At 44.9% G+C, this 27,079-nt stretch overlaps 1 protein-coding gene across 2 annotated transcripts in view; it reads right to left on the minus strand.

Annotated features, from left to right (window-relative positions):
• Nucleotides 1–27,079, minus strand: part of FBXO8 (F-box protein 8) — an 862,565-nt gene that overhangs the window by 106,151 nt on the left and 729,335 nt on the right. The window contains exon 6 of one of the 2 annotated variants that reach the window (XM_069631432.1): nt 23,069–23,100. The exons of the other annotated variant lie outside the window; for it this stretch is intronic. Within the exon in view, the coding sequence (XP_069487533.1) occupies nt 23,084–23,100 (17 nt within the window). The 3' untranslated portion in view covers nt 23,069–23,083. Of the gene's footprint in view, nt 1–23,068; nt 23,101–27,079 lie in introns of those variants that run through there. 2 annotated transcript variants of the gene reach the window in all.

The raw sequence follows: 27,079 nt of genomic DNA on the forward strand, positions 1-27,079 counted from the left end.
TCCCCTACTTGATAGTGAGGGGCTTCCTTCCGATGTTGATCTGCTCCTTTCTTGTATTGTTCTTTAGCCCTTTGAAGGTGAGAAACAGCTTCCTTAAAGGCTTGGGTGATTGTAGAATGCAGGTAGTCTACTGCTGGTGTTTCAAGATCTTGGAGGGGATCCAACTCCGAGGTTCGAGGGTGAATGCCGTACAAAAGAAAAAACGGGGTTTTCCCAGTTCCCGAATGGACAGAGTTATTGTAGGCATACTCGGCTATCCAAAGGATATCTTTCCAAGTTTTTTCAGTTTGTTGCAGCATGCAGCGTAAATACTGTTCCAGAGTTTGATTGGTCCTCTCGGTTTGTCCGTCGGTCTGAGGGTGGTGACTGGTCGATAGTCTCACATCAATTTGAGCCGACCGACAGCAACTTCGCCAAAAATGAGAAATAAATTGACTACCTCGATCCGAAATTAGAACCGAAGGAAAACCGTGCAGTCGGACGATGTTTTCGAGAAATTCTCGGGCCAGAGTTGCTGCTGTTGGCAAGCCTTTGAGCGGAATGAAATGCGCCATCTTGGAGAATAAGTCCACGATTACTAGAATCGTATTGTATCCGGAGCATGGAGGTAGATCGGTGATGAAGTCCATAGAAAGCGTATGCCAAGGGCGAGGTGGGATGTCAATAGGGCGTAAGAGGCCTGCTGGTCTTTCCTTTTGACTCTTGTTTTGGGCGCATACTCCACAGGACATTATAAAGTCTCTGATATCTTTTTTCCAAGACGGCCACCAGAAGTAGCGCTTGATCTTTTCTGAGGTCTTGGCTATACCGGGATGACCTTCCATTAAAGAGTCGTGATAACAAGAGATTACTTTTTTCTGTAAATCTGTGCTGGGTAGGTATAATCGCTCTTGGAAATACAATAAGTTGTCCTTTACTGCAAAGTCCTTTCCCTGCAGATGCCAATTCTGTATGTCTGCTGGAGTTACAAGTTGCCTGGCTTTATCCTTAACTTCCTCTATGGATTCTGTGGCGATTACACCCAGAATTCTTTGTTCGGGAATGATTGGTACAGGTTTAGGGTTGACCAAGTGTTCTTCCACTCCCATCCGAGAAAGGGCATCGGCTTTACCGTTCTTTGTACCAGGTCGATAGGTAATTATGAAGTCAAACTCGGCAAAGAATAATGCCCAACGGAGTTGTCTAGAGGATTGGGCTTTTGCGGTCTTCAAATATTGCAGGTTTCGGTGATCAGTAATCACAGTAACGGTGTGTCGGGCCCCCAGCAGATAATGCCGCCAAGCCTTAAAGGCAGACTTGATAGCCAGAAGTTCCTTGTCAGTAATCGTGTAATTGATTTCAGGAGGCGAGAATTTGCGGGACCAAAATGCCACGGGATGCAACTGATTGGTTACCGGGTCCTTTTGTGATAGAACTGCCCCCATGGCAAGGCTTGAAGCATCAGTTTCCACGATGTAGGGGAGTTCGGGGCGAGGGTGTTTTAAGATTGGTGCAGAGATAAATTTAGTCTTCAAATCCTGGAAAGCTTGTTCCGCCTCGGTAGACCATTCAAAACGTTTGTTTTTCTTTAACAAGGCAGTGATGGGCTGGACTATTCGAGAGAATTCGGGGATAAACCTGCGGTAAAAGTTAGCGAAGCCTAACATGCTTTGCACACCTTTTACGGAGGATGGTGATGGCCATTTGAGAACTGCATCGACCTTCTTTGAATCCATACGCACTCCGCCAGGTGATAATATGAATCCCAAGAATTCAACTTCAGTCACGTTGAAAACACATTTTTCCAACTTAGCGAAAAGTTTGTGTTGACGCAATCTTTCGAGGACCATTTTCACGTGTTTCCGATGTTCAGATTCCAATGAAGAATAAACGAGGATGTCGTCAATGTAAACAACAACACATACATCTATGAGCTCTCTGAGGACATCGTTCATAAAATATTGAAAGGCGGCCGGGGCATTGCAAAAAAAAAAAGTCCGAAGGGCATGACCTGATATTCAAATAGCCCATACTTGGTGCGGAAGGCCGTCTTCCATTCATCGCCCTCTTTTACTCGTACCAAGTGGTAAGCTCCTCTAAGATCCAGCTTTGTATATATGCATGCTTTTCTGACTTGGTCCAGGAGTTCAGGGATCAAAGGTAACGGATATCTATTCTTAACGGTGATCTGGTTCAGGGAGCGATAATCGATACAAGTTCTAAGGTCTCCTTCCTTTTTTGGAACGAAGAACAAAGCTGAAGAAGCAGGGGACTTGGAAGGACGAATAAACCCATTTGCCAGGTATTGATCCAGGTATTGTCGAAGGTGAAGGTTCTCAGGCTCGGTGAGGGCATAAATTCTACTACAAGGAGGAGTAGATCCAGGTATCAGGTCTATCTGGCAGTCATAAGACCTATGAGGAGGTAGAGAGTTAGCCTGATCCTTCCGGAAAACATCTTGGTATTCTAGGTATTCGGGAGGTAACTGGGGAGTCTCTGAAGAAATTGCGGTCAGTGCAACACCAGGTGGAGGGTGACAAGTAGAGACACATTCTGGAAACTGGACCGTTCTTGCTCGCCAATCGATCAGAGGATTGTGTTTCTCTAACCAAGGTATTCCTAGAATAATCTGAAACTGAGGGGCCTTGATCACATCGAACACGATCTTCTCATGGTGTCCATCTTGACTTACTAGCGTCACCTCTTGAGTGGTATGCGTTACTGGCCCGGAGGCTATCTCCGTACCATCCACCGTAGTAATGACGTCCTTTACAGCCTTGGGACAAAGAGTTAGATTCATCCTCAAAACCATTTCATGATCCACATAATTGCCGATGGCACCGCTGTCGACGTAAGCTTCAATTGCATGTAATCGATCCGGATTATCAGGGCTAATGAGGACCATAGGTATCACGAAATGCGAGGTCACGGAACTGGTTTTCACGCTCGGCAAGAGGACCTCTATTCTTGTCGGGCGAGGTCGTTTCCCTGCTCAGAGTTTGTAACTTTGGTAACTGCAGCTCCTACTGCCTTCTTGGCAGGTTTCACCGGACAGTCTCGAAGAAAGTGCCCTGAGTTTCCGCAATATAGGCATAATTGCAACTGTTTCCTCCTTTCCCGCTCCCTTTGTGTTAGAGGACCTTTCAGACCCCCTATTTGCATGGGTTCCCCGGAGTCTACTCCTTTGGAAGGAGTTGGCGGTTTGGAAAATACTCGAGCATCAAACTTGGAACGATCGGCCTTCCTGTTCTGCAGCCTGTGATCTATTTGAACGACCAAGTCTATATAATCCGAACAGTCTTGTGGGGGATTCACTACTTGGGCTAAAACGTCTTTGAGCTCTCCACGTAGACCTCTATAAAACAGCGTAATCCTTTTGTCCTCAGGCCATTGAGTTTCCACTATTAGTCTATTGAAAGATGCAATATAAGCCAAAAGGTCTTGATTACCCTGTCGCAACGAAAGAAGCTCATTGTCCAAGGCCTGCCCCTGTGAATGTCTTGCGAACAGTTTTTCCATACTAAGCTGAAAGGCTTGAAAATCATGGAGAACCGGATCATCTTGATTAACTAGAGGGATCGACCAGTCTGCCGCATTGCCACTAAGGTACGAAAGTACAAAAGCTACTTTTGCCTGATCAGTTGGAAAGGCTGCTGGCCGGCATAAGAAGTGCAACCGGCACTGATTGATAAATACTGCAAACCTCTTTGGGTCACCAGAAAATCGTTCGGGTGGAGCCAGAGGTACATTCCCAGGTAGGTTGATCTGCACTGGATTCATAGAGGATGTTGAAGGAAGATTTGCCCCTGATGCGGGTAACGGGGTCTGTCCGGCTTGTGACTGTAGCACTTGTCTAGCAAGATTGTCTGTTCTCTCCTTGGAAATAATTAGTTCCCTTCTTAGAGCATTCGTTTCCTGACGAGCTGCATGCACTTCTGCCCTTAGTTCCCCAAGTAACCGGGCTAGGGGGTCAGTATCCGAGGTTTCCATAGCGCCTGGGCGAGAGTTTTGCGGTAGGCTTTGCGTTCTGTAACGCTCACCTGATTCTCGCAGAGGCGCCGGTCTTGACTGGGCGACTACCGTATCTTCAAAGGTGATGTGTAGCACCCGGTTGGCTCTTTGGGCTGGACCTCTGCACTGTATGCCTGATGTGTAGAGTAAGATGTCTGCAGATAGAAAATATGGGGTTAATGAACTGGGGTTATTGGGGTGTCCCTATCTCTTTCCTCTTCTCCTCTCCTGTAGACCCCCAAAGGTTAACGCTCTCACCTTAGGTAAGTGAATGCCGAGCTCTCCATCTGCCTCGGGGCAGGGTGCTGTAACCAGTTTCTTCACTGGATAGGTAGCGCAGGCCTCTTGACTTCAGAGGACTGCTGTCCGTCGTTTACTGCACGAACGGTAAGTTTCGAGTCATTCAAATGTCTTTAAAGTCTTTAGTAATGATGTCTCTTGTTTTGCAGGGTTCCGGCGATGGCGGATGACGGGCTGAAGTGAGTTGAAGATGGAGCCCGTGTGATGAATAGAAGCGCCTGGAAGCACGTAAGTAAGCGCTTGTTGCCTGCTTCACTATGCGCTCTAACTGTCTTTTTATTTTGCAGGTACGAGTTCGGAGCGGCTGCAGGGTGCCGGAATACCCACTGGATTAGATGTGGAAAGGAGTAATGGCACGTGAGTATTAAAGTTCCCCAATGTCTTTAAACACACCTTGTTTTGTCTTTCAGATGCGGGATGCAGCGCCGAAGAGTAGGTAAGCCTTTGCCTTTCAGATGCCGGAATGCTAACCTGTTCTTTCTTGTCTTTATAGGTGTTGCTGAAGACTGGATTCAGGATGGTAAGCCTTTGCCTTTCAGATGCCGGAATGCTAACCTGTTCTTTCTTGTCTTTATAGGTGTTGCTGAAGACTGGATTCAGGATGGTAAGCCTTTTTCCTTAGGCCCAGGACCGGATGCAGAAGACACGATGAGCGTTCTGCTGCAGAGGTTGCAGAATAACGCAAAGCAAGATTCATCCACCGGGTGTGGTTTAAATAGCCTCCTGTAGTGCTTAGGTGTCTCCTTCCACAGCCACGCCTAAGTAAGAAAAGAGTTCCTGGTAAGAAAAGAGTTCCTGCCTTCCAGAAGAGTTCCAGTGTTCTGAATCTAGGGAGTGGCTCCAGCCCCACCCAACAGGAAAAGTAGTTCCAAACAGAAGAGGATCAGAGGCTCAACTGGCAGGCAAGTAAGCAGCATGGTCTGCTGAAGGTAAGTCCACCCAAGCATTATGAGCCCGGCGCTTCCAGCGCTGGGACTGGGCATATTTATGAGCCTGGTGCCACTGGCGCCAGGACTGGGTCCAAAAGGTCCCAATTGGGACTGGTTGGCACTCGGAACCTGGGTTATGGATCTGCTTCCAAGGGAGTTGGGAAAACCCTGACCTTTTGGAAGCAGAGATCATGACATGAGGCTCCACGGCAGCTTTGTTGTCCCCGGGGTGGGGGAGGGGCCTGAGGGCTTCATCGGCCGAGTGTTGCAGGACCCTCCTCTCCCCCTGCTATATCCTGTGAGGCTGTGGCATTGCTTTTTTTTCTTCTCCTCTTGGTCCGGGGGGTACGAGGCCTGAGCAATTCTGAGTGGCGTTGCAGGAGTCAGACCACAGAGGAGGCCGTTCCCTCCTTGCTCCTAGAATTCTGCCATCTACACGGGCCGGTGCTCTTCTCGCTGGGCCCCCTTCCTGCTGCTGCCAGAGCCTGATGAGGACTGCTGCTGATCCGTGGGGGGTCGTCCTGATTAGCCCCCATGGAATTTCCCTGCTCCTGTGGCGGCCCTACTCCCTCCTCTGCGGGCCGGTTTAGGGAGCGGCCTGATGTCTTGCCTGCGCACCTAAGGTGCTTCATCCAAGAGAGAACAACAGTGTTGGACTGAGGAGCCACGGTCCCATGGTGCGGATAAGGTTAGTGCCCCGGGCCTCCCCCCCACCTTCCATCGCCTGGCGGGACTCCCTGTGCCTTTCCTGCTCCTGCAGTCTTGAGGGGATGGGAGCCCAGAGTCCAGGTAGCTGCACGCCGCCAGTGTTGGGGAAGCCCTCCTCCCTCTCCTTGGTTCAGTTTATAGAGGGGTGGAGAGGTCTGCACTGGGGGCAAGTCGCATCATTCCTACTCATCCATCATTGCGGGTGCAATGTGCTGCACTCCCTGGGGCTGGCCAGCGCCCTGAGCAATTCGGGACTATTCCCATTTGGACCGGCAGTGTCCACTCCACAGTCCTCGAGTTTGCCGACGTGTTGCTTCTTCTTGTTCCTCTACCCACGGGCCATCGGCTCCCTCTCACCTCTTCTGCCTTGCTGGCCTCTACCCTGCCTGGCAAGCTCCTGCTTTGTAGCTGATCCCCCATGAGTCTGTTAGTGGTTGGGGGAGCCCTGCTCTGCATTCCTCCCCAGTTCGAGCGTCTTGGATGTATACTATTGCTTGGCGCACCACACACTTGCACAGAGTCTCCCCCCAGGAGCGTGCCACCCACCGGACCACTAGCCCTGCCTTTAGCGCTTGTGGGAATCCACCTACATCCTCCTAGCCTCTTCCTCACGGATCTGTTCGGGCCCCCCACACTGCCCCCTCTTGGCCGGACCCAATAAGGGGCCTGTCCCGTATCTCTGCGCAGTTGGAGCCTTCATGAACTGGGCTGAGTCTCTCCAAATGTTTCACCGGACGCCACCTTGCTTGCTTCTCCCCTCCAACATGGTGCCCCATCGCAACCAGAGACATTCGACGCCAACTCAGTCACCAAGACCATGGCAGCTCTTTTGGAGGAAATACGTGGCTTCAGGGCGGGCATCACTGTAAGGCTGGATACGCTGGACAAAAAGGTTGATAGCATTGATGACCGGGTCCAAGCACTAGAAGCAAACACGGCTTCCATTGATATACTTGAAACCCAGCTTGATATGCGTCTGTCTGAGCTGGAGAGGAGGGAAGAGAAGTGCTCCTTGAAGCTGGATGATTTGGAAAATAGGGAGCACCGCTGTAATTTACGATTCCTGGGCTTTCTGCAGCAAGAGATCGAAACGCAGTCAGACATTCTTAAACCTGTCAACGCTGTTGTCAGGTCACTTTTTGACGATGGCAATACTCATGAACCAACTATTGACAGAGCACACAGAGTGGGTGCCTCCAACAGAGGCCTCGGATCTATCCTGGTGAGGTTCCATTACTTCTCTGAGAAGAGTAACATTTTGGAATTGGCACAGAAGAAAGGTCTGATTAACTGGGAAAATGCACAAATTTCAATCTACCATGACCTGTGTCTGCCTTTACATTAGCGAGGCGTCGCCTCTGCTCCCCCTGATGAAAATGCTTCAATCTAAGGGGGTGCGGTGCAGATTGGGTTACCCCTTCTTGCTCTTTTTTGAACTGGAGGGCTAAAAATATGCCTTGGTTACGGAGGATGATATTCACAGAGTATCCCAGGAACGTTTGGGTGACCCCGGAGTGGAACCATCTGAAGCTCGATGGGAGAGAGATTTAGCTGGTCCCCACAAATCTAATGGTCCCACAGAGAGACGCAAAATTTGAGGACAAAGAAAGTTCAGGAAGGTCGCCCCAGCCTCACCAAGTTCATCAAATGTTGGATGATCCTCTGGCCACGGCCTGAGTTAATTTGCAGGATGAGAGGACTCTGAGCGGAAACTATCTGGCTTGTGGACCCCCGTGAGGTCCTTATGATCAGCCTCATTCTAGCCCTTTTTTGTTACAAAGTGGATCATTTTGCTCTTTTATTGTCTAGGTCCATTGTGGCCTTCGGATGGGAGATGGGGTCTGCAGATTCTGTCTGGGTTAAACTCAGGGGGGGAGCTCTTGATGATGTTGTTGAGTTTGGGCTGCCCGGAGGGGGAGACACAGGTGGCCTGGCCTAGCGACAATTCTGGAGTCACTTGCAGTCCAGGCGCTCGGAGATGGGCGCGGGTGCGGGGTGGGGAGTTCAGTTCTGGTAGTTTAAATGAGTTGTGAATCACTATCGCCAAGCCATATTTGGTGTTATGAACCTACAGGTTCTCTCAAGGGTATCTATTATGCACGGAAACAAGAAGGGGTGAGGGATATTAAGCACTCCCTATCCGGAGCATTAGGAGATTTCCCTCTCCCTGATGGATGATCCATTTGATGCACTGACGGTGGGGTCTTTAAATGTGCGTGGGCCAAATTCGTCCACCAAAAGGTCAATGGTGGTGAGAGATTTCAACAGGCTCCAACTACATTTTCTATTCATACAGGAGACCCACTGGGTGAAGGGGAAAGAACCGATGCTCAGAGCTTGGGCCATACAACATTCGTTTTACTCATCATACATAGAGAAAAAACATGGGGTTGCGCTTTTGGTATTGCCCAAAGCTCATTTTTTCTCCCAAAGCCCAATGCTCCGACCCTGAGGGACGATTTATCATGGTTAAGGGGGAAGTGAGAGGTAGGATGCTTACTGCAGTTTGCATATATGCCCCGAACGAGGCCCAGGACCTTTTCTGGGAGAAAATGAAGGAGAAAATGATGGCCTTTACAGAGGATATCCTACTGGTGGGGTGGGGGGGTTTAACATGGTTCTCTATCCAGAGAGGGATAGGCAGTCTACCAACCCATATACTGATACACGTTTACAGAAGAAGCTTGCTGCCACATTACAAAGGGTTAATGGGGAATTGGGTTTGTTGGACTTGCACACTCCAAAACAGGGACATGATCCGTACTTCACATTTTTCTCCAGGCCTCATGCAAAGTTCTCCAGGATTGATTATATCTTGGTTGACTCCTCGCTCTGAGAGCACATTTCTGACTTTAGCGTTGAATCTATCCCGTGGTCGGACCACGATATGGTCAGGACCTGCATAGGTGTCCCCCCCCCTCCTCCTGCAGGTCCCGCTGGTCATGCAACAACCTCCTGCTACAAGATAAAGAGCTGGCCCAGTCCCTCTTAGCCACCATTTAAGGGTACTTTGCTATCAACTATAATGGGGAAGTGGGCGTTATGGGGGTCTGGGACGCATTCAATCAGGGGTATCCTCATGGAGATGGGCTCGATGAAAAGGAGGGAAAGGGACAGGGAGGAGAAAAAGCTAAGAGAGAAAATATGGGCTGTCCAACCAGGGGCGAAATTAAAAACTCATATGTTCCCTGGCAAGTTGGCAGAGCTTCAGCAGCTTAGGTAAGCTCGCAGCTCTCCTTGTGGGCCAGACGGAAAGGCAGCTTGCCTTCCTAAAACAAAAATATATGGAGAAAGGGGAAAAGGCGGATAGGATATTAGCCTGGAGGTTGAGGGAACTTAGAAACAGCAGGACATTAGACTCCATCCGGTCCTCCGAGGGGGAGAAATTCTTAAGGATGCCTCGATTGTTGAACAATTCCGCCAGTATTACGAACATCTGTATACCTCGGAATAGTTGGGGGATGGCGCTGACATTGAGGGCTTCTTAGATTCCTTGCCCATTCCCCACCTCCCTTCTGAAACTGCCAACTCCCTTGAACTCCCCATCACGCCGCAGGAGGTAATAGATACCATTACCACTTTGAAGGGCGGCACCATGCCTGGAGATGATGGCTTCACGGTTCGCTTTTACACATCCTTTTGCTCTGCCCTGGCCCCATTCATGTCTAAAATGTTTAATACTGCCTTAGAAACAGGAGCCCCCCCTCACTCAATGATGTCAGCCCTTATCGTGGTGCTTCCTAAGGAGGGGAAAGACCCCACCCAATGTCAGTCCTATCACCCCATTTCGCTCCTGAACACAGATGTCAAAAGCCTGGCCAAGCTCCTCGCCAATAGACTGGCTAAACATATAAACATCTTTAGTCCTCGGTGCATGGGGATCAGGTTTGATTTATTCCTGGGAGGCAGGGGGCAGACAATATAAGAAAGACCTTGGACGTTATGCATGAAGTCTCAACCCACGACCTAGAGGCCTACCTCCTCTCGCTGGACTCAGAAAATGCCTTTGACCCGGTCGAATGGCCTTACATGGGTAAGGTCCTCTGAAAAATGGGCCTGGGAGATAGTTTTTTGTGGGTGGATCTCAGCCTTGTACAACAATCCCTCTGCAAGGGTTTTGGTTAATGGCACTACTTCAGCACCTCTACACCTCTCTAGAGGCACCCGCCAGGGGTGTCCACTTTTCCCCTTTTATATGCCTTGGCAATGGAGCCTTCGGCCATTGCGATTAGGTCGGATCATAGAATCTCTGGAGTTCAATGCAGCGAATGCAAATTTAAATTGTCGCTCTTCGCTGACGACATTTTGGCCTACTTGACCAATCTCTGTGACTTCCTTCCTCACTTGCTCGATCTTATTCGTTCATTTGGGTCTTTCTCTGTCCTTAGGATTAACCTATCTAAATCGTGCATAATGCCTATGGGCGATAAGGCCCTCGAAACCAGAGGAAAGTCTGAGCTGAAGGGTATGAGAGTAGAATGTGGAGCCACCCCATACTTAGGAATATCCATTCCTTAAATCTAACGTCCCCCCAATTATGGTAAAGATCAGTAATGACCTCATACGTTGGGTGCCCCTAACCCTCTCATGCTTTGGCCGTATGGTCACGGTTCAAATTAATATTTTTCCTCGTCTTCTCTACCTCTTCTCGGCCCTTCCCATTGGCATCCAAGAAGCTTTCTTTAAGACATTACATGTATGAGTACAACGCTTTATCATGGCTGGCAAAAGGTCAAGAATTAAACTCTCAATTTTAACCCTACCGAAATCCTGTGGAGGTTTTGGACTTCCCGATTTTAGGTTATATTATAAGACAGCCCAGCTTCAAGTGATGTTGGAGCATTTGAGGGATAACATGGGCACTTACTGGACCTATATCGAAGATATTCACTCCCACCCCAAGAAAGTTGGGGATCTCTTATTGGCCTCTCCCAATTCCCTCCCAGCACACCTCAAATCCCATCCGACCCTGGCTTCCTTGTGGGTATCTTGGAAGGCAAATAAGGATAATAAGTCGTTAGCTTCCTGGCCATCCCCCCGGACTTCCCTGTGGGGACCCCCCTTTAATCTAGGAGCTAAGGGATTCCGCGATTCCCATTCGTGGTCAGATATGGGGTTGGAGAGGGTCGGCCAGCTCTTCCGCCAGGGTGCCTTCATTGAATATGATCAATTGTCTGACGCTATGGGGGACCATCCACTTACTGTGTTTGAATACTTGCGCCTTAAGGGGATCATTACTCACTCTAGATGGTTGGCGGCCTTGACCCGCAATCTTACACCCTTTGAAAGAATTATAGTGGAATCTACGACTAGGAAGGTCTCCCTCTCTAAGATTTACAGACCTCTAATTACAGCCAACCTAGAAGGTAGACAGCCTTTCAAGCGAGTGTGGGAGGAGAGACTGGGAGTGACCCTTGAGGAGCCAACCTGGAGAGCGATCTTTAGGGCTATCTTTTCGGTGTCTCTGTACACCTCGGCAATGGAACATGGTTTCAAGATGTTGCATTCTTGGCATCGTCCCCCTGTTACCCTGTCCAAGATGTTTGTGGGAACTTCCCCACTCTGCCTTAGGAAATGTTTGCAACGGGGAACCTGGTACCACATGTGGTGGGAGTGTCCGGTGGTCCGGGTCTATTGGTCCGAGCTACTTAGTTGGATCAAGGGAATTGTGGGCACTGGTCCTTCCCTACATCCTTTGGAGGTTCTCCTGGGCACGCCCGCCCCCGACTCTAATGTTTTTGCCTTTCCAAAAGTGGTCGAGGCGATGCTGAGAGCGGGGAGATTGGCCCTTGCACAAAAATGGAAGAGAGCCTCCACCCCCTCCAAAGCTGAATGGCTCCCTAAATTATGGGCCACCTTTACGTACGATAAACTATCAGCTATATCCAATAACGAAATGGACTCTTTCGTGCTGAACTGGTCCGCTGTTCTCCTGATTGATGACTGTGGTGCCTTGAGACTGTAACTCCCCTACGTTGACGGAGCCTTGGCATATATTCTCGGTCTGTTTAATTATTTTAACTCGCCTTGTTTCTTGTTTTAATTTTTGACCTCACTATGTAAGTCGTCCTAGACCGTCTTGCTCTGTGCCTTGTTTCTGTTCGATGCTTTCTGTACCAAACACCCGGTTGGGTCTGGTAATGTTATGTGCTGGGGAGAGGGGAGTGAGGGGGGTAACAAATTAATGTTTTGCATTTTCCTACTGGTTTTTCCTATGGTTGCCGCCAGGTGTTAGCTGGCTTTTTGTGTATGTTGAAATAAGGTTTAAAAAAAAAAGGGAGTCAGGGGATTAACCAAATTGTTGGAAAAACAGGTTTGCTTTTACTGTGTTCTTAAAGCAAGTCAGAGCATTGATAGTTCTTATTGTTAGCAGGAGAGTATTCCATTCTCTTAGAGCTCACACCGGAAAACTTCTGCCGCCAAACTTGCTCAGCTTGAATCAGGGCTGTTTGAATTTATGTCTGTCGTTAGAGCTTAACGAACGAGCAGGGCAGACAGTGACCAGTTGTTTCACCAGATAAGGAGTAGTTGACCAACATGTATATGCCAGTGATAATATCTTGTGTGAGATCCTATGCATAACAGGTAGCCAAGGCAATGCCTTTCTGGTGCCAGATACATGATACTGTTTCCTTAGCCAATGACAGCGCAAACTGCGCTATTCTGTACAAGCTGCAGGGACTGTATGTTGGAATTAGCAGTCCCTGACAGGAGGCTGTTGCAATAATCGAGCCTCGAGTTTACCAGGGATGAGGCAAAAACTGATCTATTCTCAAGAGATATGTAAGGCCTGATTTGTATCCGCAAGAAGATTGAGTGTGGGATACATGGGTCTTCATTTTCAGCTCTGCGTCCAAATATACACAGAGTATTTTGACACTGTTAGATACCAAAATCGGGCTATCAGCGATATTAAAACTTTGGTAGCATAAATCAACTTTATTCCATTGCTGGCCAGTGGCCACAATTAGGAGCTCTGTCTTATTGTCATTGAGAGAAAGGGAATTGGAAATCATCCATGACTGAATCGCTGAGTATACTATGTGAAGGGTTTCAGAATCTTCTATGTAATTCCCAGATAGTTCAAAGACCACCTGGGTGTCATCAGCATAGTTGGTGTAGTCGACACCCAGATGGTCAAGTAGGTCCAAAAGTGGTCTGATGTAGATATTAAACATCGCGGGTGAGATGTATGAACCCTGTGGGACTCCGGCGGTGATAACATCAGTACTTGATTGAGCATCTTCAAATGCCACTCTTGAAACCCGCAGACCAAAAAAGGATGCTATCCAGTCTGATGCCTTTTGAGAGCAAACTACCAGGCCCTTTAACCTGTCAACAAGAATGGCATGGTCGACCAGGTCAAAGGCCACTGAAAGGTCCAAAAGCATCAGTATGGCATAATGGCCTTTTTCTACAATGTTAGCCAGTGTCGTTTTTTAATCCAAGAGGACTGTCTCAGTCCCATGTTGTGCCCAAAATCCAGAATGTTACATACCCAAGATGCTGTTTAGCTCCAAGAATTCCTGAAATTGGAGATAAGCCACTTTGTCCAAAATGTTCAATAGGAAGGGGGCATGCGTGATAGGCCAATAGTTTTTCGCTAAGGATGGATCTATTGAGCTCTTTTTTAGAAGGGGGGTTATCCAGACCTATTTGAGGGAGGAAGGCACCAAGCACTCATGAAAGGAAAGTTTGACCATCCTGGTAGTCCAAGGGATCAAGAAGGTCATGGATTCCTTAAGAATACTGGCTGGACAAATATCACCCCTACAAGAAGTGGGTTTGAGGTTATTCACTATTAAGAGGATCTCTGCCTCAGAGGATTGCCTAAGATTAAATTCAGATGTCAGTGGGCCAGAGGGCATTGGGTCGGATGCTGGAGTGGGGAGACAGCATTGTTTAGTCTGGATGGTGTTCTTATGGCCAAAGATATTATTGGAGATTTCCTCTTGGATCATTTGACACCAGGAAGAGTCCTGCTTTATATTCTGGGTAGCAATGTTTTTTCCTTCCACTTCTTTCAGTACTTTAAATAGTTTGCAAGATCTTTATTTTATATTACCAATTCTGGTGTTAAAGTATTTAGATTTTTCTTCAATAATCACATTCTTATAGTTGTTTACAGCAGTTTTATACTTGGAGAGGGCTTCTGGGGTACACTTTTATGCCATTCTCATTCACATGTTCTTTTAAGAAGCCTGGATTCCACAACTGTGTCATTAAACCAGGCGTTTTTTTTGCATCTCGTATTTAATGGCTTTGTTTTGTTTTTGGAGCTAACACCTCAGTAAATTCAGAAATTTCTGCTGACAAGTGAGTAACCTGTGATGTGACATTCCCAAAAGAATCAGGTTGAGGCAGTTTGGGTTTGATTAATTCAACAAGTTTAGATACTATGACATTACTAAAATGGTGAGTTTTTTAGTATTCCTGGATAGTTTGTCGAGCCGAATTGGTGCCTCAGGGAGACAGATGGTAAAACATACCAGTAAATGATCAGACATGGGCAAGAAGAGCATACTGGGTTAAGTACCTTCAACCGATGTGTAAGGATCCAGTCAATAACATGACCTTCCTTGTGTGTGGGTTCTTTAATCCATTGGATAAAGTCAATAGTATCCAGTGCTGTGAGTAGTGATTTGGCAGTCTTGTTTTTTTCATCATCTGCCAAGTAGTTGAAATCAATGAAGATGACAATGATAGATTTGGGTTTAGTAAGAATATTAATGAGGACCCAAAACTGCTCATCAAACAAAGTCATGTCCTTCGGGGGTCTGTACATAATAAGAAAAGCCATGTAGGTGTTAGAGTTAATTTTTCTTTTTACAAACAGGCTCTCACAGCCTTGTATGCAATGATGTGTAACTATGTGGCAGTGAAGATGTTTCCTGATGAGGAGTGTGTCTCGCCCTCCTCTTTGATGAAAGAGATCAGTCCGAAAGATGTTGACTGTCTGTGGGACAGAGGCAGATGCTGCCAGAGTATTATCATTCAGCCAGGTCTCAGTGACCCCCATTACACCTGTGTCAGAGCTAGGTAGATAATCTTCCACCTACACTCCATGCTTAACAAGGGAACAAGTATTTAGAAGTGCCCTTTTGAGCGGGGATACGGTGGGGCTGAGGGAGGGTGCAGTAGTGGTTGTCTCAGTAGGATGTTGGCTAATTATAGTATTGGTTTGAGGCACATTCATCTCAGATGTAAGACAATCTGCACCTGGATTTCTGGAGACAAATATTCCAAACTAGTATTAGGTGCAGTCTGTGAGGTTTCCAGTGTATTAAATGCTACCACAGATGCCTGCAGAGGCGTTTGGACAATGGACTGGTAGACATCATCGTTAATCTTTGTCTTGATTCTGTTAGCTTCAAGGGGATCACAAGGACAGGCTTTTTCAGGGATATTGTGGTTACGTGTAATTCTTGGTTGGCAGGAGGGTGCTAATACTGTTGACTCAGGAGTTGTGACTCTTCCGATTCGGGTTCCACCCAATGTGAACTAGGTTGTTCCATTGGTTTGCCCAGAATTAATTGGTATAAGGCTATCCAGGCAGTCATCAATAGTGTATCGGGCCAGAAGGCGTTGTCGCTTGTTGTCATAAGCATCAGCACTGTGGGAATTATTCGAACGAGATGAGCAAAGTGAGTCAAACTAATCATTAAGGTGCAACATAATAGGAGCAGTGTAGGCCGTGCTGGCTGCCCACCCAGCAAGGCAGGAGGGGTGGGGACAAACACTAGGTTACTAGTTACCTGGTAGTATTTAGACAACAGCAGAATGGCCCTGAATGCTTGGACATGAACCGGTACAAACCGGTGCCTACTCCAATGCGCTGGCACTGATGCGCCGCAGATGGTATTAAAAACCCTGGAGAGTTCTAGGAAAGGTAGTTCCCATGGACTGCAGAGCAGTCTAGTTACAGCATGGCAGCTTGTAACTAGGGGAGCCGGCAGTGCGGGGTCAGCAGATTACACTTGCTCAATCTAAATATTAGTTAGCAGATCCCAATGCTCAGAGAAATCTGACTGTTTTCACAGAAAATATGCAACACTGAATCTAGTGGCTGTACCAGAAATTTAGCAAATTGAGAATCTAGTTTTTTGTTCTGATCAGCAAAGTGCAACGTTAAGCAAACAGTTACAGAGGCAATGACAAGTATTTCATGTTGGCAGTCAGTTAACACGCACACACGAAATGCTCAGTCATAAACAGACTAAGGTCTAGTAGAAGAATGTGTTAAACTTAACCCCAGGGAGGCCTCCGTTATAGTGTACTGCCAAAAATGGGCTCTAAAGAAAAGAAATCTATTCCATCTCCTTGCTGTGATATCAATTCTTTTTCTCTCCTTTTCACTCCATCAGTCAATGAATGAGCGAGTGTCCCTCAAAATCTATGGGTTTTAATTTTTATAGATCAGCAACCACAACCTCTTAAAGGCGTGCATCATTTCTCTAATCAAATTGGTCCATGTATGTGATTGGACGGTGTTGCGAAAGTGACATCACACTAAACCAATCCCTCCATAGTTACTTGGCATATTAATGAAGTGGGCAGTCTAATGAAAGGGACTTCTTAACCCCAACCCCTCTAAAGTAATGTCATCTTGAAGATTTTGACATTACTTTAACTACAGGTAGTGCTTTCTTATAAAAAATCCAAAAATGTGTCCAAAAGGAAGGCAAGCAATTCCATCTCCTTTCTGTTATCGATTCTCCTTTCTCTCCTTCTTCCTCTCTATCAGTTAGTGAGTGAGTGCCACTCAGAATCTATGGGTTTGAACTTGTATAGAGCAGAAAACACACATATTTAAGGAGTGTATCATTTCTCTAATCTAATTGATAAATGTATGTGATTGGACACTGTTCCAAAGCTAACATCACACTAAACCAACCCCTCCTCTTTCATTGGCCATATCAATGAAGGGGGCAGTCTAAAGGGAATGACTTCTAAACCCTGTTTCCCTTCCATCTAATGTAATTTCATCTTGAAGCTTTTGATATTAAACATATGTAACTTTCTAAAACAGCATATTCCACAAATGTGATCTTGTTACTAATCAGTTCATCAGATTACTCTGAGTTGAATTAAATAATGCAATTCTCATATTGGTATGACATGGCGGTTTGTGTTACAATGTTTGGCTTTGTGCACACTGATACCTTTGCACAAAACATCTTTTCCCAGCTCAGAATGACCACCTCACCAGCACAGATGCTAGGATATGTGAACTACTAAGGGGTGCCGTTTCTGTGCAAAACACTCTAAAGTCACCTAATTTGCATAATTAACATATATAAAAAATCATTTTTACATCTATCTCATAGAGCTTTTCAAGCTGAACATTATTTTAAAAAAATGTGATTCTACGAAGTTGCATTCAATAGGTAAAAGCTAAAATGTGTTATTTCAATGGTGCATTTTTTTTAAAAATTTACAAAATACTACATGGCATCTCCAGTTAATCTTTACAGTATCAGAACATCTGGTGTCTGATACTGTTAGTTCAGGGCTGTGTTCTTTTTTGACTCCTGTAAATGCTATTGTCATGGTGAAAGTTATTTGTAGTTAAGCTGATAGCGCACTTTATGACTTTAATTCCACACTCTATGAATGTTTCCAGGACCTAGCTCCTCCTTGTGTGAGACATCCAGTATCCAAAGGTGCAGCATTTCCTTCCCCCCAGAAATAGGGAATGCAATTACTTGGGAGGGGTCCACTACTGACTGAGTGTCATTTTCTTCTCTGGCAGCAAAGCACTTCTTCAGTCATGTTGGTGTGATGCTATGGATTGTGGGAAGGAATACCATATGGTTTCTAGGCCCAAAGCTGGTGCTTGATTCACAAAATGTAACACTTAAAAGTCACATTTTATTTCCATGTTGCAATTGTCACCTACACAGAACAACATTATAATGTTTTCTTTGTCGATCCAACTCCTTTCCAACTCAGTTTTTATATCTCTGTATATTTAATGATATAAAGCTGATTTTCAGTCCTGCAAAGGAAATAAAAATGGACACCAGCTGAAGAATTCTTGCCTTATTCTGCTATCAAATTCTGTGCTTTTTATCTCAGATTGCACTGTTTTAAATTTTAATGAAAGTTGCAGGATACTTTATGGTACTTCAAAATACTTCCCTAAGGCCTTTTCAGTTATTTAGGACACACATTTGGATTGTAGGCGGTTTGTAAACATTTAGTATTTCCCTGCATGTGTATCATCTAGATGCTCAGCACAGGCTGAAGCTCAGATTTGTGTTTTGTAAACTGGGATTTTTCTCTGCATCATTTTCATCAGGATAAATCACTTTACAAATCTGACTAAAACGGTGTGATGTTGAGTAACACAGGTCACTTCCCTACGCCGCATCTATCACCAGTAACCCTTTGATTACCTCCTCCCAGTGGCACAATGCTGGGAATGTGAATCTGCCTTTTATTCAAAAAGTAGAATCCTGACTTTAAATACAAAACTCACAATCACACAATGCCAGCTAAAACAGACACAGATATTCTGACAAATTTGACTTATAGGTTTGGATAAACTGCCACCCACCATCATAAAAGACCATGAGAGGGATGAGAGTGGTTTTCAAGGATGACCTTGGCATGGATGGGGGTAGACGAGGAGGTCAGTCCAGGGGGGGTGGGAGAGGGTGGAGCAAGGACATCAGAGATGCAGAAGAAGACCTGTGTCAGGGTGGGGAGGATGGGGGTTCTAATAGGGGGTTTCCCTCCAGATGTGGGGGAAAAGGACACAAGGGAAGATGTCATGGCATGGAAGACAGGGGCAGGGGAGTGGTGTAGGAAGCAGGCAGCAGGCAGAAGGGGACACACTTGCTGGCAAGCAGATGAAGAAGGCACAATGCTAGAAGAAGATGAGCAAAAATGAAAAAGCACACAATTGTTCTCAGCAAGAAGCATGTGTGCAGACCATAAGCCTGCAAGGTAGTGTTTTTGTAAACCTCTGGGTCCCTATAAACAATCGAGTAGTCATTTGTATTAATGGGCAAGTTCCTTTCACTCATGACATAATGCATACATACTTTATGCATTTGAAAAAATCTAAAAATATTTACAATCATTGCAAATGCAAAGTGAGCACCTAATGCCCTGCACACTGTTGCAGAAGGTGCAGGGCCTTCCGTCTGCCAACTTTACAATTTTATTGGTTGGGGCCAGACAGTTTTGTGAACTCACCAACATGGAAGTCTGCTGGGAGACTTCATGTGTTATCAGCACATGATAAGAAACACAAAGACTTCCTCAATTTAAAGTAAAGCGGTACCGGAATAATGTATTGTTCATTCATAAATGTTTCTTTTCAATTACCATGAACAGAGTGAACCTGCGGGATGCAGGTTGTTACTTACTTTCATTGAGAGACAGCACCCGTCAAATGGCAGTGATTTTGCTACTGACCCAGAATCATAAGGCAAAAATAGCATCTTGAATGTTTGTTTGCAAAAAGAAGCATGTGAGAAATACTGATTAGCACATAATAACTTTTAGTTAAAATAGTTTCCATTATTGAAAGAGACTACAAAGCTAAGTGCGAATGTACTTGCATTTATAAAAGCAAATCCCTGTGTCCTTTTATGAAGTACATTGTTGGTATGTGTTCAAAATGAAACATCACAGTGTACCATCATATTTACATTCTATTGGCATTGTTTAACATTAAAATGATTCCTATTCAGGATGTGTTGAACAAAAAGGATTGAAATCACTGTAAAGTACTTGATAATAATAGCTTATACTTTTTCAATACAATAGACATTAATAAGCTTTTCGTGCATACAAGATCATATGATATTCTTAATTGGCTTGGGAAATGCGGAAAGACCTGCTAGCATCAGAGTATCACAATCCCAAGAAACAAAACTCTAAACTAGAACCCTGCTTAAGAAATAAAGGGCCATTTAAATAAACATGAATCATGCATGAACAGACATTTTGTCTATAAATCTAAAACTTTTAAACAAATGAAAGAATTGTTACGAGCATGAAGATTTCCTTTAACATATGACACCACATTCCATTGCTCATGTTTTTAAAAACCTTACAAAAATGATTTAAGGATCACACCCTGATGGACGGGGCATTATTGATTCAGGTATTGTTAGCCTCAGGGCATTACCAGACCCGGAAATGCACCAAAACAGTGGGGTATATTGGCATTAGAATCCCGACATGTTTTACTGGGATGCTAATGTTTTTTTTTCTCCAAGCAGTGTTTGCTGTTTCTCAACTTGAAAAAACTATAAACCAAGATCGCTACCATGCAGTAGGGAGAAAGGAACTACACCTAGTCACTTCTCCCTTTCCATAGTGGCCATTGCAATGACGGGGATGTGCTGGGAACACAGCCTGTTTGCTGTGCCAGTGAGGGACAAGGGAGCACCAGGTAAGTTGAGCAGGGGTGGGGTTGGGTGATGAATGTGGAAAGTGAGGTTGGGGTGGGGCAAGGGGCACAGGTGAGGTGGTGAGCACTTACCTGCTGTCCTGGTGGGAAAGATAGTGGCCTCCTGCTTCAGAGGAGGCTTGGAATGGGGTGTTTACCATCAGGTAAATACCCCATCCTGAGCTTCCTGATTGGCTGAGAGGCCGGCACACACCCCACCAGGGTGCTAATAGTATTGACATCTTCATGAAAAATTATGTCAAATATTCAGGTCTCATATCCAGGCATCTGTCTTGGCGTGGGGGGGTGGGGGGGGTAAGAATTCCATATTCCCTCATGGTGGCATGTTTCTATGATGAAATATGCAATAAATATGATTTCTGCATTCAAAAGAGTGAGAGGAAGTTGCCCCCACCTTCATTTATAGAAATTAGGATTCACCTATTATAAGGAAGGGGAGGTTATATTCAGTGGAAGTGTCTGGCTACTAAGCAAGCTAATGGAAATATTTGTCCAATTAAAAGAGAGCTGTCATCAATGACAAAGTTTGGGAATAATTTTGATTATAAAAAGAGGAACACACAGGGACTACGCAGCACACAATTGAATCACAAGTTCCACATAAGGGAACTACCTGTTGCAAATGGATGAGTGATGAACTTGGACATTACCTGGCAGTTTTGGCGCTACCCATGAGGAGACTCTTACTTGTGTAACAGACATGCTTACCAAGAGAGAGGTGAAGCTGACTGGGAGTTCTTTGAAACACCATGAAGGTCCGTTCTGGCTCAGTGCTTTAAATAATATTTCACAGTGATAATAAAGATTACCCTTCATGCAATCAGAAAAGCCCCCTAGAATCGCTGTGTCTGCAGTGGGAGTGAGTGGGGAGGTATTTTTCACTATGGGGCCAAATCGAATATCTTGGTATTTTTGTATGAAGTGCAACTGTGCTTTTTCTCTTTTGGTTCTTAACTTCGGACAAAAGAGGATTAAGTGTTGCAGAATTTCTTCTCGTACATTACAAAGTCGAATGTTTTTATTTTTTATTTTTTTTATTTGTATTTAATCAATAAAAGATTTTTACAAAAGTCTTTTAGCGTTCTTCCTGAAGAAGTTCTTGCTGAAAAGTTCTGATGAGGCTACTTGGGACACCGCCATCAGTTTCTTTTTTCAAAAGTCAAAAGTCAGTTTCTCCGCTATCGTCATCAGACTGATCTATGACCATTTGACATTTGAGATTTCCCAGGTTTGCTTTTTTTAAAGCAATGTCCAAAAATGTGGCTGCAGCCCTCGACCATCTAGCAGAGTCACCAGAAATAAGCCGACACCAGCCTATCTCTTCGCTTACTACAGATGGATGGGATAGTAGCAGTGCCAAGTACGCCTCTCTTTCCGAAGACAGCGCAGAACAGGACGTCAGAAGATGTCTCACAGTTTCAAGTTGGGCAGGGTTCTCACATAATCGACATGAGGCTATTGTAGATTTTGATCTAATAGACAAAATTTCCCTTGTGTGTAGGGTATTTAGCCGTGCTCGCATGAACATTTTTCTCAAAGCTTTTTCAGGGAATTTTTCGAATATTTCAGTGGGGTTTTTGGTTTATTGTGTCCAGGCGGAAGATCTTTCAGTAGTTTATATGACAGAATGTTTTCATTTGTCACGATCCAGTCTTGCTGTACTATTTTTTCCTTCACTCTGCCAGGATTTGAGATTAGAAGCTCTTCCGTGCAGGCTATCTCCTCCAGTTTGTCTTTCCGTTTCTTGACCCACACAATTAGAGGTTTACATCCTCCTCTTTGGATTTCTTCTGCTACCACCTGAAAGATGGGGAGGGCGTTTGGCGAGACAATTTTTCTGAAGAGTTGAAGTGCCCCTTGCTCCACTGTTGAGTCAAGGGACGTGAGACCAAGGTCCCGTCGGATCGCCGCTATGGGGGCTGACTTAGGGAAGCCCAATACCGTCTTCCACACAAAGCCTTCAAATTTCTTGCCATAGTTCTTCCGGAAGGTTTAGATTTGCGCACATTCCATAAACTAGAGCAGGGACTATTTTAGACTTATAAAAATTCAAAGCTGGTGTCCATGAGAACTTTCAAAATTTTCTATCAACAGCTTTTAGTTGGGCAGTCAGATTTCTTGTTTTATCCCACAAAGCCTCCGTAGTGGTGTTTTCCCTCAGGGAATTGTCTATCCACACCCCAAGATATTTATATTCATTGACCACTTCCAACTTGTTGTTTTCCAGTAACCAGGCCGATGGGGCCGATGGGGTTTTTCGGTCGACTATCGATTTGGTAAAGAGCAAAATGTTTGTTTTCTGAGTGTTGATTTCTAAGTTATTTTTTTTCATATAAGCAGAGAGATTTGATAATTGTCGCTGTAGACCTACTTTTGTCTGGTCCATCAGGATCAGGTCGTCCGCGTACCATAGCCTGGGTACTTTTGACAATCCAGAACAAGAAGAAATCCAAATTATGGAGAACTGCGTCCCCTGCACACTTTCAAAAGGGCCAAAGGCCTAAATGGATTAATGAAAAAGAATTTTTTCAAAAAATTACTCAGCAATGCAATTTAGTGTCTCTAAGAATTCAGAGTTCCAATGTGTAAAGGTTCAAGAAAGAAGGAAACATTCCAGAAGTCGGTTTCTTTAGAGAAAGATGGTCTTCTCTTATTTATTGATTTTTTCTAGTTGCCCAACGCGTTTCGAGATAACATTCTCTCTTCATCAGGGGCTTATGTTTCAAAATCAAATGTCACAAGCATCTACAAAAACATATATAGAAAATAAATCAGATTCAATCATTTTATCCAAAACATTTTTTTACACCTAAATGGTAGAAATAACTCATTATGCCTCCAACAGCTTAACTTGTCCAAGCAGAGCTTAATATTAAACAGTGTTTCAATTTTCAAAACCTAGAATTAGTTCAAAATGGATAACATATCCTTTGTGTCACTGGCTGTCTAGAAATGCCTTGATCTTAAACATTTAGTAATCAAACGTTGTTTTTAAAGAAAATAACAGTGTATTAACAAAGGCCCATCTTGTGTTAGAAATGAACATGGAAAGATAACAGGGTAAGATTTAAGCTGTACTATCTCACTTAAACTATGTGGGTCTAAAGATATTTACTTTTGACAATCCCACTTTTGGCGGAAATGAGCGTATTTTTTCTTCGGTGTACTGAAAGTCGCCTATAAAGGCAATGAACAGAGCCGGGGCCAGGGGGCAACCTTGCTTAACCCCACGGTTGGTAAGAATTTTGTTTGACAGGTGGCCTTGCTGGCTCAGATGAACTCGCATGGAAGTTTGAGTGTGTAAGGCCATAATTGGATCCAATATAGGGGTCAGGCAGTTCCAGGTTCTCAGTTTTTCCCAGAGTTTCTCACGATCCACCATATCAAAAGCCTTTGATAAGTAGACCAGGGCCAAATGAACTTTAGGGGCACCTGATTTCATCCTTGCTTTGATGATGTTTAGAATAAAGATGTTTATCGACGTCCCTGTGCCCTTCTGGAAACCTGTCTGGAAAATATCAGTTGCAGGGGAGGCTCTTGCCCACTTCTGAAAGTGCGTGAGTAGCAAAGTCGCAAATATTTTTCCCAAAATGTCCAACAGAGCAATAGGTCTATAGTTGGACGGATTTTCCCTAGATCCTTTTTTAAAAATTGGGACCAGTACCGTCTCCGTCCAGGATGCCGGGATCTGTTTGGTTTTGTGGCAATAGATAAAGATTTCCCTTATGACTGCGGCCCAATCTTCCGGATGTTTTTTGATGTCAATGTTGGACAGGCCATCAGGTCCCGGGTCTCTTGAGGTTTTTATTTGTCTTATTACTCTCAAGATATCTTCCATGTCGGTCAGCCGGATCCAATGATCATCTGACTGCTGGATTTTCCTCTCTGCGGATGTAGGTGGTGGATGAAAAAGGGCACTGAAGTACGACGTCCAGCTTTGTTCCGAGACTGCATTTGCGATAGAGGGTGCTCTTTGCCCGTTGGTAGTTTTTAATAAATTCCAAAAGTCTCTTGTATTTTTTGAGGTGAGGGACTTCTGCATGGCTTCTGCGTCCTTCTGATACAAGCTCGCCGCGTGATGTTTAATCTACGATTTATAGTGGATTGCACCCTTTTGGTACTCGGACCATGCCTCTGCTGTTTGGTGCCGTCTTGCAAAGTTTTTCAGATTTCTTACTTCACGTCTCTTGGTCACCACCAACCGGTCATAGGTATGATTATGTGCGGGTTTCTTACTCCTTGTTCCTGAGAAGGCCACCCTGTGGGGCGACAGTAGGGGTGTGTAATCTAGTCTTTTAGCAACTGTGCTAGTTGTTCTGAACTGAGGATCCGTAGTCAGCCTGGCCTTTATGGCTCTGATGTTCTCAGCCGTAAGGCGCAGTCGAGATCGTTGCTTGTTTGGCTCCACTTCTGAAGCGTATATGGGCCTTTCCGGTACATGTGCTCCCCAAGCTAATTGTAGCAGATTGTGATCGCTTTTCAGAGTTTTCACGACATTGAAAGATGAGACAAAGGGAATCAGACCCTCAGTTACAAAGATATAGTCCAAGGTAGCAGAGGATTTGTCTCTTTCCCACGTAGGAATCTGGGGTTCGTAGTCTTTTAACGTGGCTGCATTGAAAAGGTTTCTTGATTTCATCAACTTTGACCATGCAGAACCTCTTTTGTCTGCCAGAGAGTAAGTCGACAGTGGTTTTTCATATATTGCAGAAGTTTTGCATTTAGCATTTAGGTCACCGCAGACTATGATGTTATCAATATCGAAGTTTGCGGTGATGGTGTTGATTGCTTGAGCCACAGTATTGCAGAATTTGTTTTATGAAGTTCTCTCCGGGTTCCAGTATAGGTTTATTATCACAATGTCTGAAGTGATCCATGCAGCCTGCCCAGGGTCAAAGCGCTGCCATGAGGTCAGGATTCCGAGCATACCATATGCTTCAACGATTTTAGTTTTTGGCGTAAACCCTGAGTCTGTGCGAATAGCCGTTAAAAGGCCCGAAGATGGTCTTCCCAATAGCGGTCTGTAAGCTGGAGAAATTCCTATTGTGAATCCATCTAATTATCGGAGGGTCTGTTAGCCAGGTTTCTTGTAAACACAGGATATCGAAACTCCCTAAGTTTATGTCGCTCGGGCGAGTCAGATGGTTGAAGCCTCTAGTGTTCCACGATGCCATAACCAGTTCTTTATTGGCCTATTTGAGGGTCAATTTCTCTGTAGACGTCGGTAGCTCTAAAGGACTTCTTGTTCGTTGCTATTTCTTATGGGATCGACCAAAAGTGTCTGCCAACCACTTGCATGGCCCCTCTGAGACTTTTCGCTTTTGCTGACACGTTTGATTTTTCATGGAGCCTACCCATTTTTCGATTGGGTTGTTTCTGTCTGTTGGGGTCCGCATAGTTTTATAGTTGTTTCGGTGATGCGGGGTCCGACCGGTGTTTTCCCATTTTGATGATGATTCAAACCTGTTGTCTTCTTTTCTCCGATCAATGTGTTCGTGGCCATTGCTCGGTAACTGATGCTGAATCATTTTGCTCCTCGAGGAGTCTTGCTTGCGATTTTGATTATACAGTGCTTCAGTTCTTGAGATGTAATGGGCCCTTGCCGGAGAAGCCCTCTTCCGAATTTCCTTTTCTGGTTGCTTTTTTGCCTGTTTGGAAACTGAGAACAAGTCAAATCCTAATTTATGTAAGTCTTTGGAAACTTCTGAGGTGACTTCTGCAAGGGCTTCGTTTTTTATATAAATGAATGCTTTTGCTCTATGGTCCCGATGATAAGGTTCCACCAACTTGACATCATTTGTCGTCAGATGTTGTAAATTCTTAATTTTGGCTATGGTTTTGAGAACCATTTTTCTGTTTAGGACCATGTACCCTTCTTTAGATGACGTTTGTTCAATTTTATAGACTGTAGTTCCTGCAAGTTTTTCATCAAGTTTCTTTGAGCCTTTTAATGCCCATGAGTTTTCTACGTGCTTTGTGTGCCTTCGGGCGATCTCACGTTCTTCAGTTTGTTTTTCTGGGGTCATCGCCTTTTTTTGTCTTTGATCTCTAAGGCTCGTTTTGTAATTAGTTTGGGTTCCGTTTGGTCCTCAACAGCCTTGGTTCTCCGGTGTCTTTGTATGGGAGCTTCTTTGTCATCCTCCACTTCTTCAAGGTCATTCGATAAGGTAGTTTTTGCTACAGCTATTAGAGCTGATTTGGCTTCTGGTTGGGGTGATATTGTCCTGATTTGGGAATCTTCTAAATTATCGTGGTGCTGGGACAGGTTCATTAGATCGCTATATCTTGAAATTCCTCAATCGTTTTTGGAGATGTAGGCATACTCTGTTGAAACGGTTTTAACAGATGGAGTAATTTGAGAGCGTTCAGTTTTTCTTACTTTGGTCTCTTCATGCTTCTTTCCTTTTGTTCCGGAACCTAAAACCAGCAGTGAATGGGTTGACTTTTCTTCAGTTTTCTTTGGTTCAAGTATCAGTGCATTTTTTGCTTGCTGAGTTTGAGTTGGATTAGTTTTTTGCAACATCTGCTCTGTTTGCTCTTTTTTGGTCCTCGATTCAGATATTTCAGATGGGTTCCCTGATGGTTTCAATCCAAACATGGGTGCCAAATCCTTATGGATATGCCCTTCACCAGTCTGTGAGTCAATAGAGATTGAAGGTAATGGTATTTGAGCGGAGGTGTGCTTTTCCATAAATTGGGCTTCTAACTTGGCAATTATTTTCTC

The sequence above is a fragment of the Ambystoma mexicanum genome, chromosome 6q (assembly GCF_040938575.1).
Source record: "Ambystoma mexicanum isolate Mex_15411 chromosome 6q, UKY_AmexF1_1, whole genome shotgun sequence".
NCBI lineage: Eukaryota > Metazoa > Chordata > Amphibia > Caudata > Ambystomatidae > Ambystoma > Ambystoma mexicanum.